The sequence below is a fragment of the Crinia signifera genome, chromosome 4 (genome assembly GCF_055691185.1).
Source record: "Crinia signifera chromosome 4, ASM5569118v1, whole genome shotgun sequence".
NCBI lineage: Eukaryota > Metazoa > Chordata > Amphibia > Anura > Myobatrachidae > Crinia > Crinia signifera.
In genome coordinates this window covers 228,162,822-228,186,347 of record NC_139220.1, presented here as the reverse complement: position 1 = coordinate 228,186,347, position 23,526 = coordinate 228,162,822, and the positions used below count along the sequence as shown (strand labels likewise).

Below are 23,526 nucleotides of genomic sequence, written 5' to 3'. Positions count from 1 at the left end.
ATTATTTTTAAATCAAGCTCTCATATGAAGAATAACCTTATAGGAATTCAATTTTTTTTTTTGTACATTTTATCCATATGGAATTTTTATCTAATATGGACCTGATAGGATTTCTCATTTTCCCTTTGCCTATTTTAGCTTTTACTTGCCACGATAATGGCGCCACAGTTCTTCAGTATGCACCGAAACAGCAGCTCCTGGTTACTGGTGGCAGAAAAGGCTGCATCTGTATCTTTGACATTAGACAAAGACAAGCCCTTCACACATTCCAGGCCCATGACTCAGCAGTGAAAGCCCTAGCCCTGGATGTCACTGAAGAGTATTTTGTTACTGGGTCAGCAGAGGGTAATATGAAGGTATAGTAATGTGCATAGGGAACTGTGTACACCATTCTAAAGTGTTATTGATGTTTAGAAAGTGTATGATCAAATGTTACACAAACTAGTATGAATTACTTTATTTTCTTTTTCGATCTAGGTATGGAACTTACTGGACCATGGTCTAATTCATTCTTTTAAAAATGAGCACGCCAAGCAGTCCATATTTCGGAATATCGGTGCCGGTGTAATGCAGATTGAAGTAGGCGAAGGCAAGCGCATTTTCTCCTGTGGAGCAGATGGTACTCTGAAAATGAGAATGTTGCCTACCGCCTTGAAGATCCAATCGGGCATCTTCGATATTCTCTAGACACTTTTAATAATAGGCCTGTCTCCACTTCCAAGTTGTGATCCACTGCTGCTAAATGTGTAGGATGATGTAGTTACTGAGGTATTAGAAGCTGCTTAGAACGCAGGTATAAAGGTTACTTATAGTGGAGCCGGATGCTGGTGAATAAAATGAGCATGCATGTCTGCCGTATAGATCGAGTCAAGTAAAATTGAGTATATGAGAAGTTTTGTTAGCAAGGTTATGGCAGGCGTTCAGAAATCGCTGCTACCTTTTGGCATCTTTCAGACCTATTAAGATGCTACAATTTTATTTTGTGACGAATCAGAACATCACTTAGCATAGTATCCTTTGCAGATAGCAGACTGACATGTAAGATTCACGAACAAAGAAACAAAAGGGATTTAGAGGTCTTGAAGGTTTACAATTGTCATATGGTCTAAGTTCTAAATGCTCACAAGCATAATGCCAGTATTCAGCGCAGGAGCATTACTGGGGCCAAGTACATATACACAAACAATACACTGAAGTAGCAAGTATTTCACGGTGTTACTGTGGTTACTTGGGAGGTGATTTGATTGTTTTTGTTTTTTTATTGTTATTATTTTTCTTTTTTAACATTTTAAAACTGTTTACACATTTGACATTTGCTTCCAGGTTTAACAATTGTACTTAAAGAAAGCATGTCTGTTTTCCTCAAATGTCCATACTAAGTGAAGGTAATATATGTGTGTACTGTCAGTTTGCGATACAAAAGCCAGGAAAACGTGTAATGAAACATACTAAGAAGTTATCTCGCTCCAGGCCAGAATAGCCACCACCCCTTTATTTCTATTTTATTTGTTTGCAAGGTGGGAGCAAACATTCTTTTCCTTGGCAGGTATCTTTTTATATAGATTTTTTTTTTTATTGATTTTACTTTTTGATGTTTTTTTTGTTGTTGTTGTTAAACATTGTACTTTGCACATAATTTAACTGCACTCTACTTTGCACATTGCCACTGGTCCACATGACAATCCATCTTTCCCATCTTGCTTTCATCCATAGGAAGCTATATGTTGGCTGTAGTAAACGTGGGCATAATTCTCTGCACTCATGCTTGGTTTTTAAATGCATTTCGGTTTTGTGCAAACACATGACTATACTCTGCTGGATGCGCATTTGCCATTGAACTGGGTTTTGTAACCACTGCTCCCGATAGATTTCACAGCAACACATTTAAAATGAATGTCAGGCTTCCTGTGGCCAGATAGTGAATAGTTGAAAGTGATAACTTATTACACAGCGTATGTATAACTATGCAGAGTTAAATATTGTTGGCTTGTATAATACTAGGCAGTGTTGTCTTTTTTTGGATGTACTTTCTCTGTTGTAAACAACCACTTGTTAATAAGCTACCCAAGACTACTGTCTGTATATTTAACGGTCATCCTTAAACTTGTCCTATTATTTTATTTGCAATGTTTTGTGTTGTGTGTTTTACTGTAAATTATAATGGCATTTTGTGCACCTTTCTCTTATAACTGCCTTCTCTGAAGGCAATTTAAAGATATGAAGTATGTAGATAGGAAGGAGAAAGTAATTGTTTTACCTTTATAAGTTAAATAAACCCCTGTCATCTCATGAAATAAAAAAACATTGTCTGTGTTTTATTATGTTCTGTAAACAAATCCATTTTATTAAATAAAGACTGGAAGTGGTTAAGTGCTCGAAATTGATGTTTGAGCGCTTTCAAAGTGGGATGGGGGATTTAGACTGGATTATGTTGCGGAAGGATCGGTGTACACAATTAAAAAGGACAAGAAAAGAAGATGAGAAGAGCAGCAGCATTGAGATATAAGAGGTGAGAGATACAGTAGGATAGAAGAATAACAGAGAGTAATGCTGTAAATTACAATAGTTCATACAATCGTATTAGCAATGAAAAGAGAAATGTGGGGAGAATGGATCCCGGAGGGAGGTAGAGACAATTGTGGCGATTCACCACACCCACACTCATGTGCGCCCACCAGCAGCTATTCAGTGGTTTCTACCTCTCTTAAGTTGGGATGGCCATCGTTGCCATTGCCATCAATGGTAGGCATCGATGGCAATTCGGCAACTGGCCATAGTGCTTAACTATGCAATGGATGACCATCGATATATTTACATATCGATGGTCATCCATTTTGTTTGATTGATGGGCCTGTGGGCCAATCAAAACACGAGGGCGGTGCTTCGCGGGTGTCTGGGGCGGAGCTATGCTCAGTGTCCTGGCACTTTAACAAAAAATACAAAACATCGTTTTGCTGTTCAATCGATGGAGGGAAACCATCTGGTTCTCCCCCATTGATGGCAAAAGTATTCGACATCGGCCATGAACCATCAACTAATAAGATACTATCTGTAAATAATATAAGTAATGAGTTACATACCTGAAGCAAAAATTGGAGGGGGGGGTGCATGCAGTAATAACATAAGTAACCGTTCACACATCCCTCTCCATTCCATTTCCATTTTCAATACAATAGAACAGACACACACACTACTACTACTGTTACAGTGAGTGCACACAGACTGTATTCATCTGTTTCAGATGTCAACATCTGACACATGTGCAACATCTGGCCCTACTGAGGAACTATACAGTCCAGCATGCCCTAAAGATGTGGCATGGCATGCTGGGATGTGTAGATCCACAGCAGTTTAAGGGCTGCATGTTGAATGCCTAATACTGTATGTATCCAATGCATTTAACTAGAAGGTAATTGTCAAACCAAATTCTATAATCCAGCACGAAACACACAAAAATACTCATTGAAGATTTATTTAGATATAGTGATTCTAATTTACACTGCACATTCTACTGTATTTTAGTTCTATAAATATAATTTTTAAACCTATATGGACATGCTGTTACCAAACTATTGTACAATTAGCTTGACTACATAAAATCAGTCTACAGCAGGCATTCCAAACCACAGTCCTCAAGGCACACCAACAGTGCAGGTTTTGTAGATATCCAGGCTTGAGCACAGGTGACTTAATTAGTATCTGAGGGATTCCGATTAAACCATCTGTGCTGAAGCCTGGATATCACTAAAGCCCCGTACACACGGGGGAGATATATTGCTCAGCCATATATTGCTAGCAATATATGGCTGAGCAATATATTGCTCAGTTTCTCCTTTTCATCAGCGACCAGAGATGGTCGCTGATGAAAAAGAAACTGCCAGGGGGAGCCCGGCAGTGGTAATCAGCTGGTCGCAGGAGCATGTTCCTGCGACCAGCGATCACTACAGGGGTAAAAACGGGAGCGCGCACCCGGCGATATATCGCCGGTGCACACTCCCATCGTGGGCAATATGGTCGCTTAGCAACCATATTTCCCGCGATATTATACAAAATCGCCCCCCGTGTGTACGCACCTTAAAACCTGCACTGTTGGGAATGCCTGGTCTTCAGAATAAAGAATTGATGACCATTTATTTATTATTTATAAACATTTAAAGCTGCTTGTACTCAATTAGATATAATTTTACCGTTGCAGTTTTCATGTTGTGCGATATGATTAATCAAGCTTTTTTTTACCATCAATATTGCCATGTAGTGTGCTTAGAAATATTTAAGCTTCTACAAATTTGGATAAGGATCAGCAGTAACCTTTATCCATGAAGCGCTAATTTGTTACTCATCTTCTGAGTGGCTACAATTAATAGGGTAAAATTATGGCTCAGATGCTATAAAACATCAATATCCATGAGGTAGATGTGTACCGGTAATTTAGATTTTGTTTAAGTGTGTAAAAATTGTTATAAAAATAGAATATGTATTGGCATCTTAAGTAGATTTGTATAAAATTTATGTCATTTGATAACATTATTAAAATGTGTTTAAAGGGGTTTTATTTTTGTCCAACCAACTGTAGCTAGCCATTGAAACCATTACTTTCAGTCATTTGGCAAATTTGAAATACATTTTACAGACACAACACATCTAACATATTAAACCTTTGCACAAACCTGTAGGCATTATTTATTTTATGCTTATGTTCTAAAAAAACAAAAAGAAAAACAAATCACCTTGATTTGGCACTTAAGTATATTGATAGGATTTAACTACTTAAATTGTGAACTGAATGCATTATAAATTGTCCATTTATGGCTGGAGCATAAATAGAAAACTTGTTTCAACAGTCAATAAGATGTAGCAAATGTATTTTATTTATTGTATATTACATAAATGATGTATATATTTACAATACTAATTACCGGACATAAAGTTCACAGGATATAACATCAGAAATCCATCTTCCCATGCATATAATTGTTTATCTTTAGAATTGTAGGACAACATTGAAAGAACAGATGTTGATGACCTCAAGTCGAAGCTAGCATCAACTTGCTTCTGTTTCAAGAGATCGAATGCAAAGGTCACCCTCAAATCTTTGGTATCTGTGACATAGAGAATTCCACATGCAATAAATGCATTGCCTGCTTTAGACTTTGGGTATGTAGTGTTGATGTGCTGGGTAAGAGTGAAGGTTTTCTCATCCAAATGAGCAACCATAATGCTTTTATCCACATCAGAAGAGTAGATTATCCACAAATCTTCTTCATCTGCTGCCAACTTAAAGTAGGACTTGGAATTTGAGAAGAGGTAGCTCCGATTGTGATATGCTGCGTTATCAATGCTCAATGTTTGGAAGGATTCGGTCTCTAGTTCATACCTGAAAGAAAAAAAAGATTCTAGTAATTTCTCTGTGTGTGTAGCATGAACAACCATCGTGGAAAACAATGATGTAATAGAGTAGTGTTTTTGTAAATTGTCTATAAAAAGCTGGTCATTGGAATTTGGTGTTATTCAGATGTGGATGAAGTTGCTTCCTGATGCATAAAGTACCAATTATTGGTTCTTTGCAAACGTGCAATAATCATTCTGTGTGTGCGCAAACAGGTCTTCAGCAGACTGTCACTGATTGATAGGCTGCTGCCATTTGGAGGGTAGGGGATGAGACAGTGACCGCCTCCGTTTACAAAAAAGTTGTTGTAACTTTGCCATTTAGGGGAAGGAAGAGGCATGGGATCTCCATAGCTGGATGGCAATTTCTTGGCCTCTGCCATGAGTGGCTGGCACGTCCCCATGGGTGTCACAAGCAGCCTTATGTGATTGAGTGATATTATGCTGTGTCCTAGGACTCCGGTTGGATCACTACTGCAATAGGAGGCTTCTGCATCACCATACAGCGCTATCTCTGCTGCTTCTGAGGCAGCAGCAGTGATAACTTCAACCACAGCTGAATCAAGCCAATGATTGTCTTCGCTAAACCAGGATGTTTGATAAAAACATCTCAGCTATTGGGGTGCCATTGTATTTAGAAAAAAAAATAATTCTTCAAAATATGATAAGAGAAAATTGGGTACTTATGTAGTATCTGGGCGTCCAATTTAGAAATCGGATCGCATCGCATCGCATGCGACCAAATCGTATGCGATGCGATGGTCAAGATTTTTCCATAGGATTCAATGTTAAAATGGTCTGAGTCCATTTTAACATAGAATTCAATGGGAAAAAGGGGTCCTTTTCCTTTCCCCACTATCCAAGTGGGCATGGAGTTGGATATAAACCTGTAGCGAGCCACCGAGCCCGAAGCGTGGCGAGCGGACACAGAATACTTTTTAAGAAATATGCGTCCCCTCGCGGGGCTCGCTTCGCTCGCCACGCTTCGGGCTCGGTGGCTCGCTGCGCTCGCCACGCTATATAAAATCAACTCTATGCCCACTTGGATAGTGGGGAAATGAACAGGACCTTCTTAACATTGAATCCTATGCAAAATCGAATCGCATCGCATCTGATTGTATGCCTTAAGGTAAGGCATACAATCACAAAATCGGACGCCCAGATACTACATAAGTACCGAAAATTGAATGGTCATTATTGTTATTTATTTTTAACCAAGACCTGTTATTATGTGTCTGAGGAATAGTTAGAAAATAAGTTCTGTAAGAAATTGATAGTGTGGACAATGGTTTATGACCAAGTAGTGGAGCAATCTCAGGTGACAAATGGCCATCCAGCCAGGCCTTCAGTATACACCTACAGCTTCAGGTGCCACTGTTTACTTGTGTCAATAGTCCTGTGGCCTTATCATTAGTCTTGAAAATAGCTGAGCCCAGTGCAGGTAATGGTAGAGAGTGCAGTGAAGAACCCAGTTGCTTCACCCAGTTCAGATGACCGTTAATTGATGTTAAAAATATACATAATTACCTTACAATTTTATTGGACCCTCCTTTGTGGTAATACAGTGCTTTGTCATACACTAGGTGGCCACATCCATGATAGAACCAGCGGAGTTTCATGGTCTCGTAGTTCTCATTCAGCAAGGCTGTTCTATTTTCATATACTTTTACAATTAACCCTGCAAGCAGAAATTCATTTAGACTAATCTCTATTAAATTGGTGACTAAAAAATCAGCATTACTCGATAATTCTTAAGCCTACTGTATAGCTATGAACATATCATATCCTGCTAAAATACAGGGGGGTCTTACGCAATTTTGTCTCAATATTTTTAAACCATGCTGGTTATGCTTTTTGGGGGGACCCCATATAATTTTTGGTTTTTATTATTTTTAACTCTTTCTTTACTTTTCCTGACAGAACCGTGCATGGATTTTATCTGTGCATGCTTCTGTCAAAACTGGCACCTTTTAATGAAACTCACATTGCAATCTGCAAGTTTGCACATGATAAATCATATATATAACCGCACAGTAGCCTGGAACTTAAACATTTTCAGGCAAGTTGCACCTTTAATAACAACCTTAGTGTCAAAGGGTGCAATTTTATCCTGCACAAAATATTTGGACCACATTTCATTTGGCCAAATGAATTGGAAAGATCTATTTGCAATGTCAAGTTACATTATTGTGATAAAACAAAGTTACTGATCAAACATTTATTTGTATTTTTTTTTATACCTGAAAAATGTCCCACAATCCAAATTCTTTCATCTGCCGTCCTGTTTGAAAAATCCGTCATCCATGCTCCAAACGTCTCCTTTACTTTTGCAACATGAGTTGGATTCTCTATGGCCTTTATAGTGCAGTCTTGTGGAAAGCAAAATACATGTTTTGCATTAGATAATACTGTGCAACTATTACGGGTCAAGTAACTTGAACATTTACCTCCTTGCTTTGGAAGTTGGTCAGTGGTTTTCTCATTTGTTTTTCCAGCCATCGTATCATCATTAGGAATAGCGCAAGTCTCTCCTTACAAAGGAAGACAATGTTGGGTTACCATACAGTACACAATATTAAGATCTCCATCTAACATCAAGTATATCTTGAAAAAGAAAACAAATAAACATATGAAATTGTTAATTTACGTATTTAGGGACTTCCAGTTGTTTGCCCTATGTTGTAACCCCCGTATCTAAGCCATTGCTGTTTTTTAAGACCAGATTAGGAAGCTGAGCATTGAGTTTAACATAGCAGATATAAAAAAAGCTGGAAGCTGTAGGCACACGCTGTATGGTGACTGTCTTGAACACCAGTGCATCCATTTCTTTAATCTTACCATATCAGGAGGGAATAGCGGCACTAACCATGTAAGGAGGGAATAGCGGCACTAACCATGTAATATAATTCACCACCATCCCTCCCCTATCCCTCTTTCACTTAAATATTATTTTTCATGTAAAACCATCCTAGCTAGTCACAAAATTGATTTTGTCAATATAAAATTATTATTCTTTACTGATGATAAAAATATGACATACGCAGTTGCGCAGTCCCGCTCAAATCAAGTAATTAATATTTATTTTCATTGAAATATGTCTGAAACCTCACACATAGGGCCAAATGTAATAGCCTCCAAGTCCGGCTGCTGTGCTGGATGCCAGGAAAGGGAAATCATTTACAGGGCATGGTTTTGCCTTGTAAGTGATTGGCCCTTTTTAAAATAGCGTTGAGTTTAGCCGGCATCTCTAACAGCGGTTGAACTTTGAGGATATTACATTTGGCCCATAGTGTGTTTAGAGTCCAATTACCTTAAACAAATATTTCACGGATTTACACAATATTCAACAATGTAGGCAGCCAAACGTTACTTGAAGTCTCCACTGTGACTAGCATTATCTGATGGAGTGTATGCTTAGTTATAACCAAGGATGCTAATCCTGGGATTTGGACTATGAAAAACGCTCAATCCTGGGACACCCTGGATTGAGTTTGTTGATGAAAATACAGCCTCCCCATGCATTGTCACTCTCACTGGGTTTGGGGCTAGGTTTTGGTAGCACTGTGGCAGGCAGCGGCAGGACTCCCTCCTTCAGTCCTCCTCTTCCTGAGGGTGGTGCAGCGGGCTGCACATTGTGACCTCTGACATCAAGTCATGCTGTATACAGCTGGGGAAACCAGGCAGGTTGATCCATGCACTGGAGCTTCTCATTACTGCCTGGCATAAAAAAAAAATGTGCATGCACTAACTAATCCTGAAATCCCGATATTGGAAGCTCCAATCCCAGGATTCAAATCCCAATAATTTAACCCCAAAATCCCAGGATAACACAGATCCAGATCCCAGGATTGGCCTCCCTATTGACAGTTTAACCCCCATTGGAGCTTGTTCAAAAAAGGAGTCCATCTCACAGATAAAGGTTCAATGTCACTAAAAGACATTCATGTACACATAAGCCAGCAGTACAACATTGAAAAGAAACTAAAACATCTCTCTCAAGTCTTTATCTGTTCCAGTGAAAGAGTCAAGGCCCATGGCAGCAGCCCGTCTGAAGTCATCAGTGCATATTTGGGTTTGGGAACATAATTCACACATTTTCAAAATAAACATACTGTAGTAACCAAGTTAACTGTCAGATGTGTAGTTTAATGCTCCAGTATTTGGTGCACTTACATGAGTATAGTGTTTAACAGCTGTCAATAAATAACACTTTAATTATAAAAAAGATACTATACTGTACATCCTTCAAGAAAGGAGAGAAGAAAAACAGAAAAGTGCTATACAGAATGCCCTTTCTTTTAACAGTTAAACAAACATACTGTATATACAGTACACAGGGCCGGTGCAAGCTACCGGAGCGCCCGGGGGGGGACACTTTGCGATGCGGCCGCCACACAGGGGACGAACGATCCATAGGGGGAGTGGAGAGGGGTGGGGTTGCCTGGCGTGATGCGCCACCACAGGGGGTGATGCCGCTATGTCACTCCACAGGGGGAGACGCTGGGGTCAGCCTGCGCCAGCTGTCCATCTGCAGGGGGGGGGGGGCTATGCAGCTGCTGCCGAGTTGCTCGGGGGGGGGGGGGGAGGAGAGGAGTGACAGCCACTCACCTTCATTGTGGGGGGATCTCCCAGTGGCCGGCGCCCTAGGCAAATGCCTAAAGCTGCCTAGTGGTGGCGCCGGCCCTGACAGTACATCACAGTTTTCTTCATTTCTGGTAACCTAATATTTAGCCATTATTAAGAGAAGCAGGAGCTTACAGTATGTACAATAACAATACCAAAACTATCATAATAACTTACCGGTACACTGACTGCTGAACTCTTGTATGGTTTGCTGAGATGTTTGAGGTTTAGCTTTTCTCCTACCTGGAGGACCCACAGGGCCTGGAGGACCAGGTGGACCTGGTGGTCCAGCAGGGCCTATTTCTCCTTTCATACCTGAAATATTTTAGAAACATGATCAGAATAATGTATTGATGCAGAATGGAAAGTATTGTAGATCTATATGTACTGTACATGCCATTACTGGCAAAACTGAGAAAGATCTGTAAATACAGTACTAGAATACTTTTTCCTAAAGTTCTAGTGGTGTCAAACTCATGGCCCTCCAGCTGTTGTGGAACTACACATCCTAGCATGCCCTACCACAGATTTTATATAATGGATTGTTAAAACTGTGGCAGTGCATGCTGAGATGTGTAGTTCCACAACAGCTGCAGGGCCATGAGTTTGACACCACTGTCCTAAACCGTGTCCTACAGTAGGGTGCACATTTATAGAGCATGCAACCTAAATGTGTCAGAATATTGTTTAAATAAAAAAAATAAGTTGATGATCTGCCTTTGCAAAAATGTGAACGATATTTTAACTGAATTATAAATATAATCATGTTTAAGATAATATAAAATATGCTGCCTGCCCTGTGTACTGTTCATCATATAAAGATATTAAGCTGCAAATACTTAGCGATGACATTACATTACCTGCCTCTTTCCACCTTCTGGTAACTAAGGTTCGTAGCTCACCTTTATGCTTAGTACAGCATATATTCCATAGCATACAGGTATAACTCGTCCACACACAGTGGAGCCATCTATTTTGTAAACTAATGAAATATTTATAAGAAACAGTAGCCTGCATCATGTTTTGGAACATGGCCACTTACCTTCACAAAATATGTCATTGGATATGTCACCTTGGTCTCCCTTCTCTCCCTGCTCACCCCTTTTTCCTTGTATGCCATCCTTTCCGGGGGGACCAGTTTCACCAGGATCTCCCTTCTCTCCTTGCTGACCAGGCTCACCTTTCATTCCTGGCTCACATATGTATAGCAAAATAAAGGGCATGAAAGCTGGCAGTATATTATTTATTTTTAGAAGATAGGTGTTCTACACTCTAGACAGGCATTATCTTATTTGCATGTGTTTTATAGAGTACAGTGTGGATCCTCTTGTGTGCTTTTATAGGATTTGTCCTGTGTAACAAGGATGTGGGAACTTGTTATCGCTTAGCAACAGGTGAGTGTGAAACTGCTGCTACTTCTTTCTGTCCAAGCCAGACACTTGGATTGTGCATCTATTATTACAATTATTAATGGATAATCAGTGGTTTGTTATTCTAAAAGTTGGACATATATTTTAACTTGATAAGTAATAAGATAAGAGAGCGCAAGATGAATTAAAAATCAATCAACTTTTATTTACCATAAAAGCTAGTAATAATCAAAAAAAGCGCAACAATTTAGTAATTTGTTATAACCTTTAAAATAAATCTGCAATATATAACAAATTACTAAATTGCGCTCTGTTATCGTATTATTTGTCAGCCTATTCAGTAGTTATCAAATTTAATTGTGGGAGCATCAAAATGCCACATTTAAATAATTAAGAATTTATCCACAACTGTGGTGATAAGAGTCATAGTTGTTGCGCCCGATGCGTTTGTCTTTGCTGATGTATTTCAACTTACATATACTTGGTATGGGAGCTTCTTTCATGTTTTTATAGGAAATTTGTTCTTTTCCACCCACAGAGTTATTTTTAATGCGTATTGTGTAATAATTGTCTTTCTATTATATACATTTTTGAATTTCATTGAAGGAGTTGAACCCTTAGGGGGGAATGCAATCTCACCGCTATTCCCGAGGGGGGAAATAGCAGCGGGACCTGGACATTGCATCCCGCCTGCTGATTTCACGTTGACCTGGCCGTGAACAGGACAGGGTCACAGCTGTCGGGCTAGCCCGACAGTCGTGACCCTGGATTGAATATCCCCTTAGTTGTAATTTAGAGAAACTGCATTCATTTTCAAAGATGCAGGGTCCTCGAATGAACACTATTTTTATCGTTTTCAGTCTTTAAAGTAACATATACAGAGGAGAAAATTAAACCACAATGTAGATGGGAGCAAGAACTGAAGGTGTCCCTGGATGAGGGGGAATGGGCCAGCCTGTTTAACTCAATATACAAAATGACTAAGTCTAGTTCACATATTGAAAAATTCATGAGACTGTTTTATGCGGTATATCTAACGCCAGAAAAAAATAATAAATTTTGTCCTGAACAACCAAATACATGTTGGAGATGTATGGAGGAAAGAGGTGACCTGCTGCACGTCATTTGGTCAGACTAAAAGACCTATGGCATGAAATTGAGCACCTAATCTGGCAAGTAACAGGAGTTAAAATAAACTTGACCCCCCAAATGGTATTACTACACATATACAATAAAGAAGTGAAAGTAAAAAACAAATATATATTAAACCACATCTATATTGCAGTTAAAACAGCAATAGCCCAGAACTGGAAACAGAACCAAGCACCAAACTTAAACTTAGTAATAAGTAAAATAAATTATGCATACAAGATGGAAACATTAGATATACAAGAAAGTAACTTAAATAAAAAATGGCAAGCGTGGGAAAAATACATTGAAAAGGAAGAAATACCACTTGGGGGGATCCAAGAATAGATCTAAGATTAAGGAACCCAGAACCCTGGGACAAATACCACATAAGTATTGTGTAATAACCGAGATTGGTTAGTACGGACCTGTAATTGTTAAATGATAAATGTTAAGTGTTTGTATGTAAATGAATGTAATTGAATATATGGGAGATATAGGACATACATGTAGATGTCAAATATATCCAAATGTATGTAATTGTTTTAAAAATGTAATAAAAAAAAAGTAACATATACAGTAGCCATTATTGACCAAAACTATTGTGTATGAAAGAAAGGTATTTGTTTAAGATTAACTTTCATTTTGACATGAACTTTGCTTCATGAGCTCTATGAAGAAACATACCAATTTTTCCTCTTCTTCCAGTAGTGCCTGGTTCCCCTTTTTGTCCTGGCAGGCCAATAATCCCATCTGAGCCATTAACTCCTGGCATCCCATCCAAACCGTCAATACCAGGCAGTCCTTCAAAGAAACACAGGTATGCAACCAAGCTGTCACATTGCATTGGTATATATGATATGGCTCTACACTTCGATCCAACTATGAATATTAAATGTCTCTGGGGAATGCCAAGAACAGAAGCTTCTAGGCTGAGTGATATAAAGGTCACAGAAATCCCAGGGGTTACATTGTTTCTGCTGAACTCTAAAGTGTTTACTTTATCAATAATATTTACTGAGTTTGCATGTACCTTAAAACCACTTCTATGTTATAATCTGATCTCTAGGGGTGTGATACCAGAGACCAATGTGTTAAGGATGACATTAAAATATATCCATTTTACCCACAGCTACTGATAGCTTTGGGGTGTTCCCTCCCTACCCCATTCTAAATTTACATCCTACTTCTTGGGGCTCGTATCATGCAAGAAATTGTTAGTTGCATCTCTTAAGGGCCTGTGGCTGGCACTCTGTGAGAGGGTACTATTGAGGCTTTAAACCACTTAATCAGCGGCATTCAGAATTTTAGGCACTCCTTAACCTCATTCATCCTAGTAAAGCATGTGGTAACATAGCCCTAATTTTACCCAAATTATACCTTACATACAAACAGGCCTTCCAGAATCTGAAAAGCACAATGTTATACATTTATAGAGGGTCTATCCTATTAATTGTGAACGGTTTGAAGTGCCATTCCCATGGTATTTGAACGCCAGCAACAGCACCTTCATAAGCTGGTTCCAGTCTGAATTCCCTCAATTGCCTTTTATAAGTTGGTTCCAGTCTGAATTTGCTCAATTGCCTTATGGGCCAGCGAGCACTTTTGTGCAAATTTGACTGCTGTAAATTGTGGCCACTTCCACTATAATAGGATTGAACCCATAGTGTCACACACAAAAATTTACCATGACTGATTGTGCAAGCAATGTGTGTTTTGTGATTCAAACAGCATTGTTTAATTGTTTCATTGTTTAATAAAGGACAAATGTTCACAATAATTTGGATACTAGGGGAAACCGTTCATTTGACTTTATAAAATTAAAAGGTTTAAATAACATTTTAAAAGCATATAAAAAATATGCTTGATGCACCTGCTAATGGGGGTGCTGCATCTGGCAAAGGGGAACATATGTCCTCCTCAGCAGCGCTGATCAGCAACTGCCCCAGGCCCCTCCCACAAGCACACGCTGGGTAAATTGTACCCACTCCTTTCCTTCCTGGAACCACTAGTTCTCACCACAGGTTCTTCTAATGTGCAGTCAGTTGATTTGGAGTTACTGTACAGTACTAGACCTATTTTCCCTTGTACTGAGATAATGCACACATTACTGGAGTATTTTCTTATACCTACTATTGCCATTTGAAAATGATGTTATCAAGCCAAATTCAACTCAACAATCATCCATCCTATTGTCTTGTCCTCTGGCTGTCATGCTAGCCATAATTATAGGAGAGCAGCATTATTTTTACATGTACTAGGATGTTACAAATATTTATAAGAAAAAAACTAAGTTAATAGGCAAAATTAATTTAATGGAGTTTAATCAGGCAGCAACCGCTCTGAAATCTCTCACATATTTACTGAACATTTACTTATACACAAACTTAAATGAAAATAATAAACCTTAATTATAAGGTGTGCACATTCCACATGGGATTAGTAGGATTATACTGACAAATATACCTCGAGAAACATTCAGAGACAAGGTATTATGAGCACTAATTATATCATCAAATGTTTTTTTCCGAATAATTGAAAGTAATGTGATTTCTTACCTGGAGGCCCAGGTGGTCCTGCAAAAGAGAAGTAATAATTATTCCTATCAGATCATAGATTATTTTTATTGCAGTTACAAGAGAAATCTTGTCCTCTAGATTTTTGTTTTTAACTAAAAGCCCTACTCCCTAGCACCAGTATTCTGCTTTTATTTAGCTTTCCATATAAGTAGTGCTGAGCTAGGGTTTTGAAGCCATTTGATTGGAGAAAGTTTAGAAACTGTCGAATTACTGTAGTTCCTAGCAACACATTTACATTATACAACTAATATTTCCCTACAGAAAAAGTTTCAGTAAAAAAAATGTTAAATGGCCCAATTGACCCGATTTCACATAGGGAACAATGTTAAATGGCCCACAGACCCCAAATAGCCACCCTGAAGTGTGAAATGGCCCCCCCAATTGTTAACGCCACCCCACGATCAACGTCAACCCGAAGTGTGGCGAGCGGCGGCGGTACGCTTCCTCCGACCTTTTCATACCCCCACTATCCACGTTGGCGTGGAGTTGAGAATAGAAAGTGTGGCGAGCGCAGCAAGCCACCGAGCCCGAAGCGTGGCGAGCGGACGCGGATACCTTCACAGCTATACGCATCCCCTCGCGGGCTTCACAGGTATCCGCGTCCCGTCGCGGGGCTCGCTGCGCTCGCCACACTTTCTATTCTAAACTCCACGCTGACGTGGATAGTGGGGGTATGAAAAGGTCGGAGTACGTTCTAGGAAACAAGTACCAAAAAATGGATCCAAATGCCAGCTGCAGGGTTCATTAGAGGAAATGCTTAGCAGCTAGCACATATGGTGCTCCATGATGGTATAACTCTGGGCTGCTACTGCACAGATTACATCATGTGGCATTAGTGTGAGCTTCTATTCAGTGGAGTACAGCATTCTGACCCCTTATTGACTGGTCTTCACAGCAATGTAGAAGAAGCTGGCACTGGGGTTAGATTGAACTACAGTTTCTGCAGAACATTGATTGTCATGGTGGATAATGGGGAAATAGGAAACCTAAATTGGCACAGTTATATTCACCATTGGGCCTATGAGTCACTGCCATTGAGTCACTAGCATTTTGATCCAACCTTTCCTGCTGGCTTTCCCCACCCCAAAGATAAGCTAATAATACCAGTTCTGATAAAGTTTTATTGTCAAAACCACATGTGGTACCTTTAAAAGATTTGCACACATAGCAATCTTGGTCATATAAATATATAGCAGTATTAATTGCAAAATCAACCATGAATATTCGACAAAGTGCATCTATTTTAGCAATAGTGTTTGGATATGGAGTTGTATGAAGGGGTGTTGGTAAAGGCAACAGGGAGAATATAGTGTACATTAGAGTACAGTGAACATGGGGAGGTAGTGCAGTGACAGGAAAATTAGTACTGTCTCAGTTTTAAGGACGAATTAAGAAAGTGAGGGGCAGATTTATTAAGCTTGGTGAAGTGATAAGACATGTGATAAATACATAAATAAATAAGAGGTGTAAAAAATGTCCCTGCCCTAGCCATATGGCCAGGGCAAGGACGTGAAATGCCTCCTGAAGTGCAGTGCGGACTACCATAAGTTGGTGCTAATCACTATTACCTTTTCTGGCAACCCTGGATCAGGGGCACATAGCACCTTGGGCTTCAGGCAGCTAGCTTTTCAACTAGGACTAAAAAATTCTCCATTCTGTATCTAGGGTACAGAATGGATACTAAATCAGGCTTTAACAATGAAAACAAATGGCTGTTGGCTTGCTATATATTTCTGATTCTGTGCTTTATGCAAACACAAAAGGGTATAAAATATCTGCAAGCAAGAGACAGTAAAGTATGATATGCATGAAAGAAGTCCTGCAGTACAATTTCTGAAACTGGTGTACAGGAAAACTGTCTTGTTGCTCATGGTAACTAATTACACTGTAGGGTCAGATTCAGTTATCCACAAGGTTCCAATGCACCCTCTCTGGCTAACACTACTAAAAATATTAGAACAGGAAAGTCTCTATATTTGCGTACACTGCAATAACTTCAAATTAAGGCAACTGGTGGAACCTTTCAGCTAATTGAATCTGTCCCTTAGTGTCAATTTACAAAATAATAGCACACATCTGCTTGGTTGCTGTAGGCAACACCACAAATATCATGCTCACTAGTTTTTTTTTATATTTCCCCCAGTGGGTGTAGGCACAAACTCAAGTAGTTAATTGCATAAAGATCTGAGTAGAGAACATTCTTCATGCTTAATTGTTAAAGAGACGCAAATAAAATATGTGTAACATGTCTAGTCATATTCTGCAGTTCACAGTGTATATTTGGCCATGTTGACAAGAAGAAATATAAATACCTGTTAAGCAGAATCCTTTTGTACTGTTGCATAAATCTAGCATAACGCGAACCTGTATAATAAGAGACACGCATGTGATAATCATAATAGCTTGGATTCAAACATTCTTCCTGAATGTATTAATTCATATCTCTGTAACACTCACACCACAGCCTCATAATTCCACTTCAAAAACGTGAATCTTTATTTGTAATACAAACATCTTAAGCTGAGCATACACTAGGGTGACTTCTCCCTTTGCAGAAGTCGCCTGCAGTCCGCCCTTGAGTCACCTGGGACCTTTCCAGACGTCAGGATCGCATGCAATATGCTGTAGAAAACAGATTACTTCTGCAGCCAGTGTGATGTGCACGGGACCACGCATCACATTGGACCTGCTGTTAATCAAGTGCATTCTGGATGCTTTTCATGTGATTGATCACTGCAATCGCATAAAAAAAAGCCCAAATTGCACGTGAAGCGCCGTGCATGTGTATGGGGGCCATAAGACTTCTGATCGTTTAGTTTTTAAAGTCATATATGCCTTCCCATATTGTGCACCACATGTCTGTAAGCAGAGCATGTGCATTTCTGATGATAATGTCATCAGCACCATCTAGCATATACATATTGACCCCTCCTTGGCATCACTGCAATATTATGTATGGCAAATCTGTCTCTTTGCACTACCTATTTAATACATTCGTTTGGACTACTGTAGCAAATAAGTTTTCCATTTTATATAGATGAACCACAACAGATTTAAAAAGGTGCCTTTATATGGCATTTGTTACATTTCTGTACTGTGTACAAAATAGAAAATGCAACTTTAGCATTACCTTCTAACATTACCAAACCACATCTCTAAGCTAGAGGAGTTCAATAGTCACAAATAGCACTGCTTGTGATCTAAGCATATGTTGAGATATACTGTATGTGATGCAATATGTCTACATTAATAATAATAATTTTAAATATTTATTCTATGGACTGGAATACTGATGATGATTGACGTAGGGGTTATTTTGTGAAAGTAAGATTATTTATTTATTTATTTAATAACAGTTTCTTATATAGCGCAGCATATTCCGTTGCGCTTTACAATGGCGTTAATCAAGATGGAGTGGGGGGAAGGAGGAGGGCGGATTGGGAAGTAAAAGTGGCCCAGGAAAATGTAGAAGTGGCCCGACATGGGCAGCACTAGAGGTATAACACGCGGTGTGCGGCCATGGTGGCATCACTTGATGACAGAGGTACTGTACTGCAGAGATGCAATAATAGAATGAACATGAACAATGCAGTGTAATGAGTGTGGTGGGCTGTCGGTCCTGCAGGGCCACATGTCTGCAAACAAAACAGGCCTCGGGAGTGTATCTGCCCACCAGAAATATGCCCTGTCAGCTGAGTGGCCAATCCCCCAGCGCAAGTGGGCAGAGAAAGGTAGGAGTGACATATAAGAATTGATTTCCCGTCAGTACAGGATATTGAGCATGAAAGGATTTTTATATATAATATAGATTTTTCTATGTTATTATTCAAACTAAACATGTTTGTATTTTTACTAAACGGTTTTCTTTAAAACCGTATTATCTGCGTGTATTGTGTATGCATGTGGTAGGGAATATAGATTGTAAGCTCCACTGGGACAGTGAATGTTCAACTATACTCTGTAAAGCGCTACTGAATATGTATGCGCTATATAAGAAACTGTTAATAAATAATAATAAAATAATAAATAAATGTGATATCATGAGTAAGCAGTCCCTTGGCCTGGGGTCATTTCTGCATCAGGACATGGAACACAATGGTAGATTTATGAACTGGTGATCAGGGGCATATGTGCTAACCCCATGCGCTAAAGCAAGGGATAGCGCTTCCCCTGATCTATGACACCCGCCGAGCGGGTGTCTATTGTGCGGCAGTGTGGGGCAGGAGGCATAGCGCAGCTACGATATTTCGTACTGGGCGCCTGCCTCCTGCCTAATTTATGAATGGTCAGCATCGCTGACCGTTCCGCTGCCTGCAGCTATCGACTTCGACAGCTGCAGGCGGCGATGCCCTATGCCCACAGCAGGGACAGCGCTGTCCCTGCTGCTGGCTCTGAGCTGCACTGGGGATCTCGCGAGAGTAGCAAGATCTCGCGCATGCACAGTGAGCCGGCCGAGTGGGGAGGAGGCAGCGCAACAGTATTAACTGATGTGCTGTCTCCAGGAGGGGACATCGCTGGAGGGGGAGTTAGCGCTCCCCCAATTCGGCCGGCAAGATGTTAGTACATCTTGTCGGTGTCCCCTCCTGATTTGCCTTGCTAATGAGGCGAAGCAGGAACTGTTATAGCGGCTGCATGTTGGAAGGCACCTGGGCGCATACTTCCTTATTTAATATTGGAGTGCCGATCTCCCCCTCTGCCTTCTGTGTTTGTGCATGTGAGAAACAGATGTAGTTTCGCTCTCTGCCAGCAGATGGCAGTGTTTTGGAGACTCACAGACACTAAATATATATATATAGATGATATATGTGTATTTATATATTATACTTGATTTAGCTTCATAGTGGGAATATCACCTTTACTGTATGTATGAGGAATGATGTTCTTCAATTTAATAATGAAGACACAATATCATTATTCGCCATATCAAATTAATAATATATAAATTAGAGCTTAATTATTTCTCATATGTAACTGATTTTTTTAAATGACTTTTTTAATAGTTCTAATGAGTTATAAATATAATAGTAATATTTATATTGCTTCACATAAATATACAGTAATGTTTCTTAGGTTGGTATGTTCTAAACCTATAATAAAAACACAAGCTGACTGTAACCAAAGCCAATGGGAACAGCCTATAACAAAGTAGAAACTGGGATTAAATATCTGCTTAACAGAAATAGAGAATGTGGAGTTCATGAGAGGTACGCAGCAATAATATCATATTCCCTAAGACACTTTACTTAAATAGCCAAATATTGGATAGTAATTGGTGGCTGTACAATGTCTGCTACAGTCACTAAGATTCTGGAATTCTGAACAACAAATATTAATGGGAGAACCTCACTATTGCTAAATGTTCTTGATCTAAAACACATTATTATATGTACAATATACTGTACATACTAGATAGATACTGTACATAATGAAGAAAAAAGATATGACGCATAAGAAATCATCTGTTTCGAAACATATGCCTAGATATTTGTCTTGAGTACCCTACCGGGACCATTGAATATGTCATCATCATAAGCATGTCTTCATTTTCAGCTCGTATGTAGGATTCATGCGGCCTGTGGCGCTGACTCCTTTTGTTTCGGGAGATGTGAGGTTCTGCGTCTTCTACGTTTTTCTCTTGTATCTCTGATATAAGCTGTGTCAGGTGAGAGGTCATTATGTCCTCCTGAGATGGTCTTTGGTAGGATTCCAGCTGCCTCATTCTAGAAGCAATGTCCTTCCACTGCAACAGGATGAATAAGGTTCCACCTAAATTAAGCATTGTGATAACTACCAGCACAGCTATAACAAGTCTGATTGCCATACTAAGTTTTTCCCTTTCAGAACAAGTCACCAAAGTTTCAATCCTCTTTGTCCCCATTCCTGTGGCTGATGTTAAGCAAGCACGCTCTGCTGAGCCTCTTTCTCTTCTGACCCTCCACAAGAAGAGCACTGTCTTCTTCTAGGCACAATGCAGTGTTCATGGGCTGCAGCCTGCTTAAGTGATTTGAGTTGCCGTGGGCAGTTTATGAAGGATTATACTTTCAGATTGAAATGAATGATGTGGAAATAATGGCAGAGGCGTGTGCCCAGGAGAGGCAAGGAGGGGCCCTTTAAGGGAATGGAGGGTGACTTGGAAGCATCAGTCAGTTTACGTTTTTCTTTTACAGATGAGCAGTCAATGAAAAGAGATTGACAGTAAACTTTAGTGAGACTTCATTATATGGAAATATTACACACACATTAGGCACAAACCACAGCTGTGTGATAAAGATTTCAACTGTTCAGAAGACATAAATTGGAAACAGACATCTCCTAAACAGGGATTGTTGTTACTAATTAGTTTATAATTACATTACGCAATCTCTCATTCTAATCGCTGATATAGAGCTGACTGCAATTTTCAAAAACATCTTAATGTACAGTATAATCATTATACTGTAATGATAATCTGAAGTGTGTATGTTCCAGATAACAGCCTCTATTATGTTTCAATGCGCAGCATTTAAGTCCTGAAAATGGATGTGTATTTTATAGTTTGTAGAGAATATGAATCTGCCGTAGATGGTCCTACTTTGTGTGTATGGAAATAAATGTGTACAGTATGTTCTGCTGTATGCAGAGCTGTACATATCTTGTGGTCACAATGGTTATGAGCACATGGTTAGCTACTCATTGCCATAATCACATTTGTGCTAACTTTATTTCTTTCCTCTCTAATGGCATCCATACATTAGTAAGATTTAGGTCAATTTCACCCGATCCCAATGACGGTGCCGAAAAATCATCCCAAATCGGATGTGTGTGACATCCCATCCGACCCGATGCGCGGGTCAGACCCTACACATTGAACCTGCTGCAGGTTCAATCTATTAGATCGGGCCTATCAGCATCACATTGCGGATGCATTTTAGCACCCATGATGTATTGGGTGTGAACCATAGGTGTGTGACAGCAGTTATGCACCGCTGGCACACAACTATGTGTGGGGATAGGCAGGGGCGGACAGCGGTGAGTGCCATGGGATGGGCAGCGGTGGGGTCCGGACAGCGACAGGCAGCTGGTAGCTGCAGGTTCCGGGTGGCTGGGCTGGAAGCAGCAGCAGAATTTTAAACAATATTTTCAGAAGACTGGCGGGCTACTGATTGGCTGAGAGAATTTGCTCAGCCAATAACCGTCGGGCCAGTCCTTTGAAAATACCCGGACCCCGCTGCTGCCCTCCCTGCAAATCACTGCTGCCCAACTCTTTTGCAGCACCCTGGAAGTTTATAGCATACCCTCCAACATGACCCATTCCATTAGGTACAAAATGCTCTATTCCTGGGTTTCCCTGCCAGTGGCAGTTACAGAGGTGGGACTCCAGCACAGTCCAAAATTCAAAGAGGGGTGTAACATCAACTGCCAGTGAGTGCAGGACAGTGATGTTTGAGGTGGCAGTAGGTGTGGCTCCCCTTTTTGAATATTGGACTGTGCTGCAGCCCCACCTCTGTAACTGCCACTGGCAGGGAAGTCCAGAAACAGAGCATTTTGTACCTAATGGAATGGGTCATGTTGGAGGGTATGTTATATGCGATAAATCACATGTAAAAATGGCACATCAAGTGCTAAATCATAAGTGAGCCTTCCGGGGAGCTCAAGGATAATTTGGTCTAACTTGTCCTCGATTTCCCACAGTAACAAAAAAGATCAAATTTACATGGACTCACTTTTCAGATAAACTTGCACCCTCCAACTCACAGGCTATTACATACTCCAATTTTTGGAAGAAGTCTGCATTATACTCAAAGCAAGATAATGTGAGTCCATACTCACACAAAAACTTACATTTCCCCTATAGATTTTACACTAAGGTTTGTCTGCACAGTATGGGGTAAATAAACAAAGAACGCATGTAAAAAAGTTTAGGAATTGTGAACCCTAAGGGATTACTGGGCCCTTATCTGGAGCCTAGGTTTCATAATAGATACTTAGATCTGCTGAGTTTTAAAAATATAGAAGTAAATTTGCTAAGATGGGAGTTCTACTGAAGATAAGATATTACCCATTAATTACATTTCATTTATCTCTCTCTTTATGTATAGCTTCGGCTTCCTATCACTAATTATTAACACTTAGTATCTCACTGGCATGCCGCGCTGGGCCTCCTAGCTTATGATAGTTTTTGGGGTGCCACACCCTGCACCTAGATATAGCGCTAGGGACCCCCAATATACAGAGAAGCCTTGACGCGGCTTGGGGGCATGTCATACACCTGCGCAGGTATATGTAACCAATATCTCTGAATTCTATTATCATGTAGTGTTCAAGATTGGTTGCTAAAACTATTCAGTGTGCCGGGGGAACCAATGTCTTGTTGCTTACTAAGTATTAACCCCTCCCTTGCATGCACCTGAAAAGTTTTACTGAACTAATTTGAGCATCTACCACTATCTGTATGGATATTG

The 23,526-nt window shown here is 39.8% G+C and overlaps 2 protein-coding genes across 3 annotated transcripts in view; one reads left to right on the top strand and one right to left on the bottom strand.

The window, feature by feature from the left end:
• Nucleotides 1-2,380, top strand: part of DMXL2 (Dmx like 2) — a 122,471-nt gene extending 120,091 nt beyond the window's left edge. For both annotated transcript variants that reach the window (XM_083183914.1, XM_083183915.1), the window contains 2 exons: nucleotides 139-356; nucleotides 478-2,380. In XM_083183914.1, coding sequence (XP_083040040.1) covers nucleotides 139-356; nucleotides 478-687 — 428 coding nt within the window. In that variant the 3' untranslated portion in view covers nucleotides 688-2,380. The remainder of the gene's footprint in view (nucleotides 1-138; nucleotides 357-477) is intronic.
• Nucleotides 2,381-4,442: 2,062 nt separating this feature from the next.
• Nucleotides 4,443-21,035, bottom strand: GLDN (gliomedin). Its single transcript, XM_083179765.1, has 10 exons — nucleotides 20,589-21,035; nucleotides 17,398-17,449; nucleotides 15,065-15,082; nucleotides 13,194-13,310; nucleotides 11,051-11,197; nucleotides 10,186-10,323; nucleotides 7,833-7,916; nucleotides 7,626-7,754; nucleotides 6,913-7,063; nucleotides 4,443-5,374 (listed from the first exon to the last, which is right to left on the bottom strand). The coding sequence occupies exons 1-10, from the start codon at nucleotides 20,961-20,963 to the stop codon at nucleotides 4,909-4,911; spliced, it is 1,677 nt and encodes a 558-aa protein (XP_083035891.1). The 5' UTR covers nucleotides 20,964-21,035; the 3' UTR covers nucleotides 4,443-4,908.
• Between the last annotated feature and the right edge of the window lie 2,491 nt (nucleotides 21,036-23,526).

Bases quoted from the DNA above. Each gene is read 5' to 3' on its own strand.
- GLDN (XM_083179765.1), bottom strand. From the start codon at position 20,963: ATGGGGACAAAGAGGATTGAAACTTTGGTGACTTGTTCTGAAAGGGAA. The intron at 17,450-20,588 runs GTAGGGTACTCA...CTTATTATACAG, and splicing joins TGACATATTCAATGGTCCCG to GTTCGCGTTATGCTAGATTT. The intron at 10,324-11,050 runs GTAAGTGGCCAT...AAAATATTTCAG, and splicing joins CAATGACATATTTTGTGAAG to GTATGAAAGGAGAAATAGGC.